This window comes from Patagioenas fasciata, chromosome 1 (assembly GCF_037038585.1).
Source record: "Patagioenas fasciata isolate bPatFas1 chromosome 1, bPatFas1.hap1, whole genome shotgun sequence".
Lineage (NCBI taxonomy): Eukaryota > Metazoa > Chordata > Aves > Columbiformes > Columbidae > Patagioenas > Patagioenas fasciata.
Genome location: NC_092520.1, coordinates 73,059,017 through 73,074,239, shown reverse-complemented (window position 1 = coordinate 73,074,239; position 15,223 = coordinate 73,059,017). Strand labels below are relative to the sequence as shown.

Genomic DNA, 15,223 nt, shown 5'->3' with positions numbered 1-15,223 from the left:
CAAATTGACCACTAGGACACCCAGGTCCTTTTCTGTAGAGTTGCTTCCCAACAGCCCCCACCCTGCACTGGTTCATGAAGCTATTCCTTCCCAGTTGGAAGACCTTGCAGTTGCTCTTGTTGGACACCAGGAAGCTTGCATCAGCCTGTATCTCCAGGATATGGAGCTCCCTCTGCATAGCTCTGCCCTCCAGCTGAATTTGGCTTTTGAAATGCATTAAAAGAATGTAAAAGCTAGGGAGCCACGGTGGGAAAGAATCCCTGTGTATCAGAAGCATCTCAAGGGAAATGAGAGAGACAGATGGAGATGATAGTTTCATATGCCTCTAGAAGTTACTTGCAATGAGAATGAGACACTACAGAAATGCTTATTTGGCTAAATGTTCTTCTATCAGCAGTGAGAGGTTGGTTTGATCTTCTGTCTTACCATTTTGAAAAAAAAATAGTATTTGTCTTGATTTCTTAAGATGTGTTGGCAACTTGCTTTATGATATTGGTATTTCTGAGACTATATTTTTATTTGCTTCCCACAATATATTAATTCTGTATCTGTTTTGATTTGATGACAAGGACAGTTCTAAGGCACAAACTAAAATTGGGTCTTTATTATACAGTTCTGTTTTTTCCCAGAGGAGATGCCTGAGAAATGTCATGGACCAAATTGTGCAGTAGTCTGCAGCTGGTCTATTTAAACTGCTCTTGTGCTGAAATCTTCTAAGACGGAGAAAGATTCTGACAGCCAGGGAAATCATCTGGATTTATCTAATTCTTCAGATTTTTTTTGTTGCATAAAAAGTGTGTATTAAGACAAGCCATCTGAACAGTTGCATTGCTAATGGGACCATATTCCTAATTCTTTGGCTCCGTTGATTCCATAAATCTCTAAGGCTTTTACAGTGTATAACTTTTCCTAGTTTGTCACCACTTCCATCAGGGTGGTGTACCCTTTGCAAAATATGTAACCTAGGGCTCCACATAAACTATTTGTGATCAGGGAATGTAGCTCTGGGACAAACTTCCAAGACAGATTAAGCAAATTTGGCTTCTGGCTGCTTTTAGGAATTCTGCAAGTTTTCATACCCCTTTTAGAAATCAACACTCTCACAGATCCAGATATCCTTTTTAAATGAACAAATAAAAGCCTTTAGAATGGTCAAATCAAGCTAACAAAACACCCCACACAGCATCCACATCAGAAAATAACACAGGAGGAAGCCTCTATCAGATCTACCAGAGACTATTATTGATTTATGTGTAGGATGTTCAGATGCTCCTATTAATGCATGGCACTACTAAGCCACAAATTATTCAGGGAGTGATTTTTCCAGTACACAACAAATACCACTAATGATTAGTGATCTTAGGAATGTCCTCTCTGTAGTACAGAAAGGATGTTATTGTAGTGATATAGCTGCTTCACGTGACCTGTGGCACGAACTTCTGCATCTGGTGAATGGAAGACAAAAGAACGCATATAAATCACTTTTGATTCATCTTCCATTATGTGTTGCAGGATGCCTTGCTGACTATTACATCTTACAAGCTGACTTAAATGTGAAACGTACTAAAATCCTCATGTTTAACATTCCCTAAATATTTAAGAACCTACCTCCTGGCAGCTCTTGCACAACTGTGGGCCAAACAAGTAAAAAATGTGCATTAAAATGTTGCTCTCTTTAGTCTGAGCAACCAAATTTATTCTGGATTCTTCCATGATGTGGCACAACTGGTATGGTTGATATGCTCAAGGAACAGAATGCTCTGCATGTTTCTTTGTGAAAAAAAAAAAAACAAACAACAAAAACCCCTTAATAAGCCCTCAGTATAGGCTTGGACATAGTTCAGTTTTCATTATTGTAACAAGGAACAGTAATGTTAAAACAATTAGTAAACATCATCTAAATAGTTCTTCAAACATCCCTTTGGATTGGGTGAGACTGACTCCTGAGATGCTTTCCTGCCATTTCAGTGGAGCCAGCACCGGACACCACTGGCCAGGAAAGCAGTATCTGTTCACAGAGCTGTTTGGGAGAGGAACCAGAGAATGGTTTATTCCCTAAGATGCTTTTTACAGTGGAACCACTGGAGCTGGACACCACCAGGACATGGGGTTGACTTGCAACAGCCCTTCCACAGCAGAAAGGATGAACCATGAGGCCTGAGAGGCTAATCTGGTGAAGCTATGGAGTCCTGAGTCCCCTCTGCTTTGTGGTGAGAATGTCCGTAGTCAGTTGAGAGCTGAGAAGGATTCAGTTATGACGCTGAAAAGAAATGTGAAGCGATATCTGTGTGATTGCCATTCCCACCCTTCCTCTTGTCCCTGCGACCTTGCTGGGAGGAAGCAGGGCTGGGACTGTGGCTGTGGGAGCACAGTCACAATGTTTCATCAGCATCTGAAAATTACCTTCCTCTACCACTGAAAAACATGTCATGTTCCATGATAATGGTGGTATTACAAAGGTGATTCTTTGATCCTGCCAGTGCTTAGGGTGCTTTTTCCCCAAAAATATGCTTTCTTAACAACCTAGGGGAACTAATTCAGTACAATACCACCTACTCTGAGTCTCAGCAAAGGTGCTATGTTGCCTTCTTTTGACTGTAAGACTTGAAAGATATTTTCTAAAACTATTTATTCCCCATGGGTGCATTTAGCCTCCTAAAGCAAGCCTCTCTCATTACACACTGTAAGTGTTGGAAAGCTAGATGACAAGAGCTAAAACTGCAATGACTTGGGACTTCATAGCCAATCCCTTGCTTTTCTGAGTGCTCAATTTGCATTTGCGTGTGGAGATCGACGACATCAGTTTATCCTCTTCTATTAACAACAGCAATACTCGTGTTTCCAAGGAGTTTTGCTCTTCCAGGCAATTTTGCCTCACTTAATCTCTACTTTGGGAAAAGAAAAAAAAAAATATTCTTAGCCAACTCGTAAAGGAGGACGGAGGTGGAATAAAGAGGAAATTTAGGGGCTGACTCCCAGGGGCTCAGTTTCGGGGCCGTTAACCCCGAGCAGGCTCGGCCCGGAGGCGCTGCCCGCCTGCCCAGGGCGCGGTTAGGGACGGGGAGGGGACGCCCCCGCTCAGCGGGGCTGCAGCCGGAGCCGCCTACGGGCCCCCGCGGCTCGCCCGGGCTGCCTCTCGGCGGCGGGCGGGGGGGCGGCAGGAAGCGGGGCAGCCCCTCAGCCGCCGGGGGCCGCGCGGCGCACCCGGAAGCGGTTGGGCCGGTTGCAGGGGGCGGTTGGCGGCGGTTGGCGGCGCGCTGGCTGGCTGGCTCACAGGCGCGTCCCGCTGGCGGCCGCGGGGCTCAGGGTAGAGACGCGACCCGGCGCGGCCCGGCCGCCCCGCAGCCCGCGATGCCCTCGGACTGCCGGCTGCGCTGGCGACGCCGCGGGGCATGGTGAGCCCGGGGCGGCCGCTCCCCGCGGGGACCCGGCAAGCGGCCTCGCTGCTCCAACTCAGCCTTCTCCTCCTGCTGCTGCCACGGGGCATCGGAGCGCAGAAAGGTGGGTGAGAGAGTGGGCGGGCAGGGCGGTGGCGGGCTAACTTGCTGCCTGGCGGGTGAGGGAAACCATCCCTCTCCGGAGCTGCGGGAAGAGGGAGCCCCCACCTCTGGTTTCTGCCCCCCCGGGGCATGTGGTCCTGCACCCCGCTTCCCCCCTCCCTGGCCAACAAAGGGCGAAAGAAGAGCCCTGTTCTTGGAACCCCCTTTTTCTCGCTCCCCGTTCCCTCAGTGGGAACTGCCCGCCCTGTCGGGGAGCGTGGGGGGTCCCTCAGGCGGCCCGCACGCCCCCCAGGTGCGGGGAGGTTTGCCCTGCCCGGGCCGCCCCTCCGGCTCCAGGTGGGGCTGCACCCAGGCGGGGCGTGACCGACGGGATAGGGGAGGGAAGCACTGGGCTGCGAGGATAGATTTGGGGCACAAGGGACAGTCCGAAGGCGGAGGGTGTGCTCGGGTTTGTATTCTTGAACAACATCCCATTTCTGGGGGAGGTAGTCCGAGCCGCGGGGGGACCCCTGGGTGTTTCCTCCGCACGCTCTGTGAGAAGTGGTGTGAGCCAGGAGGTGGATAAAGGGGAGATTCTGCTTGCTGTGAAAAGCAGGCTTAAATGCACTCAAGAGTATGTAGAAGCGTGTATGGGGGTGAGAGTCTGGAATCGGAATGTGTGATAGGCAGGGGTTTTGGATATTTTGTTTGTGGGGTTTTTTTAATTTATTTAGTTCTCTCTCTCTTTTTTTTTTTTTTTTTTTTTTGTTGTAATTTGGCAAGATTTCTCCTGCTCTGGTGGAATTACTGGTTAGGCTTTAGCACTTTGAAAATTACGAGGCACAATTTGGTCAGTTCATGGCAGAAGATCAGAGGATGCCACAGTAACTGTCACTTTGATCATATGCTTGGGAGAAAGTCGTGGGAGTGAATGTTTTGACAGCATCTTGAAACTTTCACTGCTGTCAATACAGGAGTTGTGAGAAGTTTTATGGTTTTCAGTTCCGCTTGCCTCTTGCACTGGTCTTGCTTGGTTGTGGAAACTCAACTCTGTTTTCACGTAACTTTCTCTTTCTGTACATCTCAAAGAGAGATGGCAATATATCTGAATGGTACAAATGCTGTATTTAAGTGCACAAAGGGAAGTGGAAATCTATGGACTATGCTCCTAAGCATACATTTCAATTAATTTTTTTAAATGGAAAAGGTCACTTTGACTTACCTTTTAATCTTATTTCCATGTAATTGCATTTAATTTTAAATATATTCCTATTCACGTATGAAGCTAATACTAGTAATAATTTGACATACCTGGTTTTGTTTTGGTTTAATTTATAATGGAAGAGGAGAAGACCTATTTGCTTTTGGGAGGAAACTGGGCAATTTTAACATTTATTTTTTTCAAGGGTGCTGCAGCAACTATTAGTTCATGCTGTAGGAGCATCACACTTCAAATACTCATGTTGACCAGACACTTGTCTGACCTTTTGGTGAGCAGACTGACTTTGTTATTCTAGGAGAAGCCTGAACTGGGGGAGGGGGAAAGAGTAATAATTTTCATCCACATTATTGAGTCAAATTGGCTCAGTGAGTGGTCAGAGGTGTGATAGAGGGTGTGGGACCATGCAGCAGGAAGTGGGACTGTCTGGGCAGCAGGCTTTTAGGTATGCTGTTCGCTTTATCTTTCTGCACTCTGAGCAGCAGTTGAAGAGCTCCTACTCAGACTTTCAGTTTACAGGGTCCCTCTAGTTAAAGCTTAAAAGTTTGTGCAGAAGTCTCGCTTTTGAGCAAGAAGGGAGCTTCTGTATTGACAAGCTTAATTTTATTTGGAACAAAAAGCAGAGCCTGTTTTAACGTTAGAGTTCCTGGTGTTGAATACAATGCTCTTCAGTATGAGAAACTTTTGAGTGTTTCTAAGAAAAGTTCTGCTTGTGAGGGACTGTTTCCTTGCCAAAATATTTTCATTTATCTTATTCCAGAGAAGGTTGGGGAGCCCATATCCTGTATCTTTAAATGCTGGCATAGTTCTAATTTGGGTAAGGAATCCCATACAGAAATGAAACGGCTGCCTTACTCATGAAAGGTCTCCACAAAGCATATTAAATACATGCACAGCATTAATTAGTGTATTAAATACATGCACAGACTTCAATGAGAATATATTGATTACCAATGGAAGTACCCAAGGCTTAGGAAATTCCAGAGTTAAAGTTGCTTTTAAGCTCATTTATAAAAATACAGTAAGTGATACTATGTAGGAACCTAGCCTCATTTGTTATGTTAGGGAGACTGATCCTCTGTTAATAAGCAACTGTTCATTTTCTTTTGCACTGTTCAGCAGCTCTAAGCCTTACATACAACATGTCATTTAAATCTTCGTCTGAAGATCAAGTGTTTTCATTTCTCACATGATTCTCTGTAGAGTACCTCCCTAGTATGAACTGATTTAAAAATAACAATATGGTTTTGGTCAATGTGAAACTTGTTTTGAATATTGGGTCAAATGTTCATCTCCTCCTCCTCCCTTTCCAGAAAGCTGCAAACTGAGGAATGAAAAAGTGCAGGTACTGCTGTGGTGAATATGCTTTTTGCTTAGTAGCCCTCTCCACTGTCTTGTAGGATTCAAGTGGGAATTTTTACAACCTATCATGTTGAGAATCATTCAGTATATGTAGTGTAACATTCTTTGGTCAAAGTCTTGAATTTGAGCATCTTACTGTCTTGGAAAATATGAGAATTTCATATGAGGTTGAACACCTTCAAAAACATTGAAAAAGACTCAACAGAGAAGTACGCCATGCTGCGTTTCATACAGTCTCATGCATCAGGGATTCTCCAGCTGATGGCTGTGCAAGTCAGCTCTTGTGATTTTGAAACAGTTTTGTAGTTACTCTAGGTCCTGGTTGCAAAGATATCTGAAAAATACTTGAAGTGTTTTCATTGTTTTTCGTGTAATTAAGCAGGTGTGAATGAAAGCAAGCCAGCACCATATAAGCTTCCTGCTCTTTGTGGATTTCATTTTGAGAAACAGTGCTTTTACAGATGTTCAGCTATTGATATAAATTCAGTGTGGCCTTTTTGTTGGTTAAGTTTAGCCTTTTTTTGAAAGTGGAGGAACATTATAAAATTAGCTAAGAGGGAAATGGCTGCTTAACTTTTATCAAAATAGAAGTTGAGTAATGTCGCAGTTATTTTGAAGGTATGAAGATTGTAAGGTCTGTGGAGCGAAGACTTTGTTATCACACGTGTGGTTTGGTAGTCCTCTGTTGGGATTCCTAGTGGATACTGATTTGCATATGAAACTGGAATAAAGCCTTAAGTTAAAAATAAACTTCAGATTCTAAAATGGATACCCAAGTGATTGGAAGCAGATTTCTTTGCAACTTCTTAAAAAAGATGAAGTCTGGATGCTTGTTTTTGAATGTAACTCGCACATTTTGTTCTAAACAAATACCAGCCCATAAGGATGTTGTTACATACTCAAACCTCATTGAAGAAAGTACAAGGAAGTGATTCATCACAGTAGCTTAAAAATCTTTGCTTCAGTGTAGCAGAGAAAAATATTTTTTGATTGTATGGTGCTGAGTTACCATGATCTGAAAAGCTAACTGAAAGAACTAATGGCTTTGTGTGTATTGAGTCTAATAAAATTATTTTTCCATGGCATTGTGTTTTGTAATAGAACTGCATTGTTCCTGAATCAGTTATGTGTTCCCTGTTCCTCTTAAGTTCCTATAGGTGCCTTCCCCTTCTTTCCAGAGCGCTCCTGGTCTCACCTCTGCTTGTCCATCTGACTAGCCGGTAGACAATGGTGGCTTTGACTGTGTCCAGTCCAGATTTAGGCACATGCTGATCCATTAGCCTTGCCTCTGCATTCTGCAGGACCTGAAATAGCTCATGATTGTTCAGATGGTGGTGTCTGAAACAAACACCTGTAGTGACTGTTGTGACTTCCTAGCCACTTACTGTACAGGGGTGTTTCGGTGCCTTTGTACTGCATTTTGCTTGCAGGATGGTGAGTTCAGAAATTCCTGGGACAGATGGGAGGTTTAGGACTAGCCGTGTGAGTTGGCGAACTTGATTTCTGTGAACTTGTTTCCTTAAACTTTGTTTCAGACTTGGAAATAACTGTCTGTCTCTTTTGGTCACTAAGATAACCTTCCAGTTGTGAACTTCGAGCCTAAAAGGGTCTAACCATGTCCTCCAACTATAGCTTTGGAAGGCACGTGGCTTGATTTGGAGAGAAGGAAGCAGGCAAAGTGCAGGTGGCTCTAGCTACGTATCCATCAGCTGGGCAAGTGGAAGGGAGAGAGGCTGTAGTTTCTCCCTGAATGTCCTGGAAGAGATTATTTCCTTCTAGAACAAGGAACTGGCAAGTGTTGCAGCTGCCAAGGTAGCCCATTGCAGGTGTCTTTTTCCTACGGCAGAGAGCTATTGGCATGTGAATATAAAGTTCTACCACAAAACCATCTGCCATATGAGCAATCGTCATGTGTTGCCCTTCATACAGATGCCATTTTCTACTCTTGCTAAATTAGATTGGGTGGTGTCTCATTGCCCTTTGTATCCATTGTCCTTGGCTGGGCTGGTCTGGGAGGAAGAGAGTCACAGCCAAATGCATAAGGAATTATTTTGATTAAAAAGACCCCCAGCTCTTTGAATGAAGTGTGTATTGTCCCTCAAATTAACATTTAGAATTAGTCTTTTATAATGGGGAGGGCAGTGCTCTATTGAACTAGTTGATTTTGCTAATCAGACAGTTTTACTTAAGAATGTAGAGTGTTTTGAAGATGCAGCTGGGGAGTATGCATACTCTTAAGGATTCAGGGATTGGTACCTTCTAGGTAGAAGTCCTGAGGCAAATCCCCTTCATCCTTGTGCTGAGAAGTAGGGAAAAATTTTTCAAGACTGGGGTGTAAGTTTCTGCCAGGCTTAGCCAACATGTCTGCTGACTCAAGTTTTCTGATGCTCTTTTTCACTCCTTTGCATTGTGCTTTGAAGGTAGATGTAGAGAGGAGGAAGAGTGCTCTAGTCACTTGTGTGGAGGAATGCATCCTGGGGGAAAGGGAGCTGGTATTGGAAGTATATGCCTAAAAATGGTGAGAGTTCTTTGTTTTTGAAAACAAGAATCTCAGCAAAATTATTTTTAACTCCTCCAGTTACTGAGGCTAATTTGAAGTGGTTAAGAGGGTCTGGTGGGCAGAAGGCACACACATGTTCTGCAGAGCCATCCTTTATGGGAGGTTACCTTGCAGCACTGATCCTGTTCAGCTCAGCTCATTTTTGGGAGCCTCTTGAGGACGTGCCAGCCTAGTCCACTCCTCTGGAGCAAGCAGGAATCACCATTTTGTATAAATGCTCTTGGACTTCTCATACTTGATTCCAAAATGTATTGCATTTTGCTTCAGATTTAAGCAGTACGATGCACGTGGGTTTTGTATATATATATCTACACATATGTCTGTGTACATGGCTAAAAAAAATCACGTATCTGAGGTACTGTTAAAAAGGTAATGTAAACATTCTTTCCGAAGCTTGTATGCTGTTACTGTGTGCATCTCAAGCCAGTGACCTAGCATATTAGTGCAGTCTTTAGGAAAATAATTTTCCTGCTACTGAAAAGAGCTGTTCAGCTTTCAGGATTTGGAAGAATGTTTTCTGATGTTATTCACATAAGAGAAAAATAATTTGTCTCCTTTTCTGCAATTCTGCCACCTGCTTTATACTCCGGGAAATGTTGCATTAGGTTTTTAATGTCATCACTGCTGTTCTGTATAGCTTCAGTCATCAGCTAGTTAACTGCTGCCTTGAATGCATCAGCTTTGATAGCTCAGATAATCATCCCTACACATTTAATCCTTGCTGGAATTGCTGCTCAATCTATTGGCAAATTTTTCTATATTGGTTATTTTATCTATATTTTGAAACGTTTCTAAATAAGCTATTGCATGTCAACACCTGTTTTGTAGCTGCACCCTGTGCTTTGGGGAAGCAGTCAGAATTATGTGGAATTTGTTTTGTAGTTAAAGGATTTCACTCTCCTCCTGCATTTTCTGATTAAGCATTGCTTTTAGATTAATTTCTTCAACAAAATATTATGGAGGATCTGTCTTTTTTTTTTTTTTTTTTTTTTTTTTTTTTTTTTTTTAGATAGTGGTATAGTTGAAACCATTGTCCAAGCACAGACTGTGGATTTGTTATTAAACTGAGGTTAGGAAGTGTGGAGAGGGGGAGTAGTTGTAATGTTAACATGAAAAACCATGTAGCAACTTGAATTAAAATTGATCTATAAAATTTTCAGTGCTGTTTTTTTATACAGAGTGTTGGATTATTGTCTGTGAAGCCTGTTCATTAATGCGATAAGACCGTGAAATATCAGATTTTGCTAAGCTTCATATTTTCCATTATTGGAGGCAAAGAACTTGAGCTGTGCTATTAATATTCTATTTGAGCTTGTTGCTTTATATTTTTTTAACACTTTTTGTGTTATTTGAATTAAAAATTATACTTGAAAATGTGATAGTGATTTGACATTTGGACCACAGAATAGCACTGATTTTTGAAAATGGCTTTTGTTTGAAGAGTTCTTTGTCTAGTGTTTGGAAAAGAAAACAAACCATGACCCTTGGATGCGTAAGAAACATTTAACTTGTGCTGTTTCTTTCTGGACATGGAATTTCTGCTGTTTCACTGCATACCCACTTAATTTCCCTTGCTGAAGAGCTGTAAAAGGATAACATTTATGGTTGCAAAACTCTTCAAAAATGAATTTAAGGCAGATAGTTCATACCTGTTTAACTGCTAGTATCTCAGTTATTTCAATTAGTTGGATCTTGGAATTGATACACAGGCACTTGGTACTGTTTATGGTATTTGAATGCTTCCTATTGGCACTTCTTGCAAAAGCTATATGATTATAGTTGTTAGTTCTGTTTTGGTTAGATTCCTTTTTCTCTGCAAATACTGGAATAAGAAAAATACACTATGACTTAGCAGTGTCTAAAGCTTAGACTAGCAAACAGCTGATGGGTGCTGAAGCTCAGTGATTACTCATCTCTTTGACTTTGGTGAGATGAGTTGTACCCTGAGAATCAGGGACATCAGTGTTTATCTTTGACAGTAAGTGACAACTCCTGCTTGTAAATATTTTGTTGTGAGTTTGCAGTGAGACTGTGATTTGAGTTGACCTTCCTAGCAATAAAACAATTTAAATGCATTCACAGTAACAACATAAAATATAATACTAAGTGCGTGAACCAGTAGAAGTGCAAGGATTCTTGGCAGCTATAGGCAATTGTTTTAGTAAGGTAGATCCTTTTGAAGAAAAAAGATTCCCGAAAGCAGAATATGTGTAAATGGGAGCCAAATGTGTACTTGTCAGATGTGCTTGCTTTCCCTTTTTGCTAACAAGAGAATGTTTTGGGCTGTTCACTGGTCTCTGTGTATGATAGGTGTTTTCCATTTTGACTCAGGTAGTCATTATTTTCTTACAATTATTTGACTGATGATCTTAAGAACCTCTTAGTATCTTACCGAAGGTACTAAGCTGCAAGTTTTCAACTGGATGAACTTTGGTCCTATTAACAGACATTCCATGCATCTTGTTTTTGAAGGGTAGCACAATTAGGAAAGTTCCAGTTCTGCACCATTGTTATGATGACATACATAGCTGTTGCTTTAGTAAGTGTTTTTGTGTAAGATGAATAAAGTTTATGAACTTAGTCGTGTCATTCTTGGCAAAAGTAGTATTGAATAATAAGGAATTCACCCATACACCGTGAATAAAGTAGGTGTATTTTTTAAGAACAGCTTAGAAACGGTTAGGTGTTTTTTGTTTGTTTTCTTCTCCAAGTGTTTAAGTATGCTAGCTTTAGAAATAGTTAAAAATTCCTTCTCTCAAGATACCTTTAAATCAAGTCTTTCTGGAAAGTTAAATTTAATGCAACATCCTAAATTCCCTTTGGTTAGAATCATGACTAGCCAATGCTAAGCAGTTGTGGTATGCAAGAAATCATACTTAAAAGGACCCTTCTGGTCTTCAATACTGTGAATCCATCTTCCTGCAAAATGACCTGTCCATCAGAACGTTAATCCTGCCAGCTACTGATGTTTCGATCATCAGTCTTGCTGAACTCGGTATACTGTGCATGAGACCACATGGATTCTCTTTTTTAACTTTTCTCCCCCACAGAGTTCTTCTTAAAGAACCATTCCGTTAAATAATACACTGATTTTATTGGTCCTTTATTTGAAGTGCTGTTGGAAATAGCGATTTGATACATCATTGAGGAGTATTATTAGTGGCGGAAAAGAGAACTTGAAAATCTTGGTATGCTTCTGTAAATGGTTGTGAGCAGATAACACTTCTGTCCTGGTGTCAAAGAAAGATGATGGTGTAAAAGCTTCCTGGAGTGATGCTGTCAGTCATATTACACTAATACTGTTGATCTTGGTCTGGCATTTACAAAGCCTGTAAATAAATATGGTGTAAAATTATTCCAGATTTGCAAAAAGCTGATTATTTTTCATATCTAAATGCATTCTCTCTTCATATTCAGTGATCCATTTGTGGTTTCCCTAGGCTTCGATTGGGCAATCCTAATACCTCAAATGTTGCTTAACTGTGAAGAAGAAACCTTTTCAGATCTCTTAATCGCTGTTTCTTAGAGTAGTAGTAGTTTCAGTACCCAGTTGCAGCTTCAGATATTGAGTGAGGGGGATAGAAGCACTGAACTGTTTAGCAGTTTTGTTATAGTTCTCTTTATACATCCTGTTCTTGCACTTCTAATTTAAATGGAGGTAAAACTAAGTGGCATATTAACTATACTTGGCAAGACAAGCAACATGTGTAGCTACTTGGTTGTAAATGTTTGAGGCAGGTGAAAGATCCTCAATACTTCCAGTGGAAAGATGAATTATAATAGGCAAGCAAAGGAAACAGAGGTGAATTAAAGTGATGCAATTTTGCTTGGTTACTTCTTGAAGTTAGGAGATTTTGACTCTGAAAGGATAGTTTAATTCAGTAATCTTGGATATAAGTGGAGAATGTTGCCCATGTATGTTCGCCTGCAAGTTCACAAAGGTTTCAATAGTTGGCAACTGTTGCATCTTCAGCAGGACTGTAGCCAATTAAATCCATATCCGGTCATTTTAACTTTGCTCCAAAATGATTAAGGTGTGGGGAAAAGTACCTTGCCTTGTTCAGTGTGGTGGAAAGAAGCCACTGGTGCTTAATTTTTCTTCTATAGAGCTGTGAGTATTGTGAAACCAGGAAGACCTGAACCACATTATCTGTTAATTTCTATTTTTTATGCCATTGTATGCAGGTGTCAAAATATGTCTCAGTATCACAAGGGCAGAAAGAGATGCATTAATGCTTTTGAAGACTTATGTATGAAGTCCAGTGGTGATCAGTTTCTATGTTTTTCTCAAGTATCTTTGAAAAAGTCAAATAAAACACTTTCTTTCCTTTATATCTTCATTTTTAAAGAGCTGTTTTTAAGGTCTTCAGTTCTATAACACAAGGCATCCTTTTTGTCTTGCTGTGAAGAAGTTACAGCAAAGCTGGTGAGCAAGTTTAAAGATTTTACACACATTGCTGACTCCCTACATGCTTTTGCCATACTTTTGTGTACTTTTGTATACTTTAAAACGAGTGACTGGAGTGTGTAAATTTAGTAATATTCCTAGTTAATTATCTTATTATTCAGTAGTACATCATGTTTATTTTATTGATTGTGTTCATAAAGGGTCACAAGTGTGAAAGTATCTTCCTTTTAAGGGAATATCTACAAAGCTAAATTAGGAATTAGTTACTTTTTAGAACAGATTGTGTGTTATATTTCCTTACACCAGAATGAAACCATGTTGTTCACAATGGGAAAATCCCAACGGTCCCCATCGTAATTTCAAAATTAGAGCTGAAAAGTAGTGTTAGAAATTAGGATGATGTGTATCACCTACACTGGCAGATCGAAATACTGGTGTGTAGATGTAGAGTGTTACTGTTTCATCGGTGGGATGACAAACTTTAAAGAGGGTTAGAAATTTATATTGAAAGTCACTGTTCTTGGTGCAGCTACAGAGTGCAAATAATTCCAAATTTTTTGAGGTTTTCTTTTTGATAGCATGTAGATGCCCCACTATTTTTTGTTCAGGTATCCATCAGCTTCCTTCCTGCCAGTTTCTGTTGATTCCATGGCAGCCAAACGTGATTTTTACCAGCGGCTGCTTCTGTCTCACTCTCTCCCCACTGCCTCCCTCCCTTGCATCCTCTCCATTCTGCTGGCTCCAGTGATTGTTGGAGCCCTGTTGGTCCATACCTGTACCCTCACTCAGTAAAAGGCAGATAGAGTAGTAACTCAGGTATGAAACTGCTGTACAGCTCAACAAGGGTACGACAAGTCTCAGCAGCAAGCAGGGTGGGAAGTTGCAGCCATTAGAAAAGGCAAGATGGTACCACAAAAGCTAGTGTTTAGTTCAAGGTATGCTGCTGTGGATCTGCAGTGTAAGCTGTGCGGTCTCATTTATGAACTGGTAATGGAAGAGAGAAAAAGATGACTGTAGTCTTAATTTAGCATGTGAATTACTGGTATGATTGGATAATTTTTTGCTGCTTTGCTGTTGACAAATGCAAGACTTGTGAAATTTCATTTAGTCCTGGTGTGGTGAGTAGTTTGAAGACCTTACAAGAGATTTGAAGCCTGTTCTGACCGTGACTACTGCTTATTCTCAGAGTTTTGCGTGACCATCTGTGTGTTATTTTTCATTTCCTTCATCAGCTGTGTTTCTGCACTTAAAGCACTGAAGCACAAGAGTGTTTATTTTTCTGAAAGTGTTGGTACGGATTGCTAAGTAAATGATATGTCTTGGGAAGCAGGCAAAAGACAACATACAGCATGAGCTGTTGCTGCGATTCAGCATGGGCAGCAGATCAGGAAGGCTTCTGCATTATGTATCGTTGAACACAGAACCCTTTTACAGAGTCCTCATGTAAATCACTTTTCACCATGGGTAGCCTGTCTTTGTAGGCTGCTTTTGCCTGCATGCTATTTAAGCAAGTCATAGCTGTCCCTGGGGACTTGTTCGCATCATTTTCCTGACATCTGTAAGCAAAAGCTCTGCAACAGTCTTACACAGCTGATCTTTCTTTTCTGTTCTTTTGAAGTAGTCAGTTTGGTTAGTACATGGTAGGAGAGGAAGCAAGTGTCTTACCTGCTCTGATGCTGTAATAATTTGAGATAATTTGTTTTAAAATGTTACCATATTTTGGATGTTAAATTTAGCAAGGCTGCTAAGTATTACTCTTTTGTGTAAATTCAGTGGCTGAAAGCTAAGACTGCGTTTCCAGAGATGGTGATTGGAAAGCTGTGTGTACAGATGAAAATGATAAAGTGCTAATTATCACTAGCCCAGCATGTGGGTAGTGTTGTAAATGACAACAGTAAAATTTTGTTGTTATGACATCTTAACTTTTGTACTTTTGCTATAAGAGCAAGAATCAGCCTCTGTCTCCCTCTTCCCTCAATACTGAGCTGCCAACATTTTGAAAGGCAAAATGCTTATTGTGCTTTACCTTTTGTCCTCTTTCTATCTCTGTTAAACCTTACATTTCATTGCCCTTCTATGGGTGCCCCACAGCAAGTAAATCAATCCAAGCTCAGACAACCGTAATCCCACCTGCCCTCCTTTCCTTGCCCTACCACTGGCAGTTGCACAATGAGCTGCCTCAGAGAGGTGAGTTG

The 15,223-nt window shown here is 41.2% G+C and overlaps 1 protein-coding gene across 1 annotated transcript in view; it reads left to right on the top strand.

Annotated features, from left to right (window-relative positions):
* Window positions 1–3,233: 3,233 nt before the first annotated feature.
* DCBLD2 (discoidin, CUB and LCCL domain containing 2) overlaps window positions 3,234–15,223 on the top strand; it is a 46,334-nt gene continuing 34,344 nt past the window's right edge. The window contains exon 1 of the mRNA XM_065829326.2: window positions 3,234–3,501. Within this exon, the coding sequence (XP_065685398.1) occupies window positions 3,393–3,501 (109 nt within the window). The 5' untranslated portion in view covers window positions 3,234–3,392. The remainder of the gene's footprint in view (window positions 3,502–15,223) is intronic.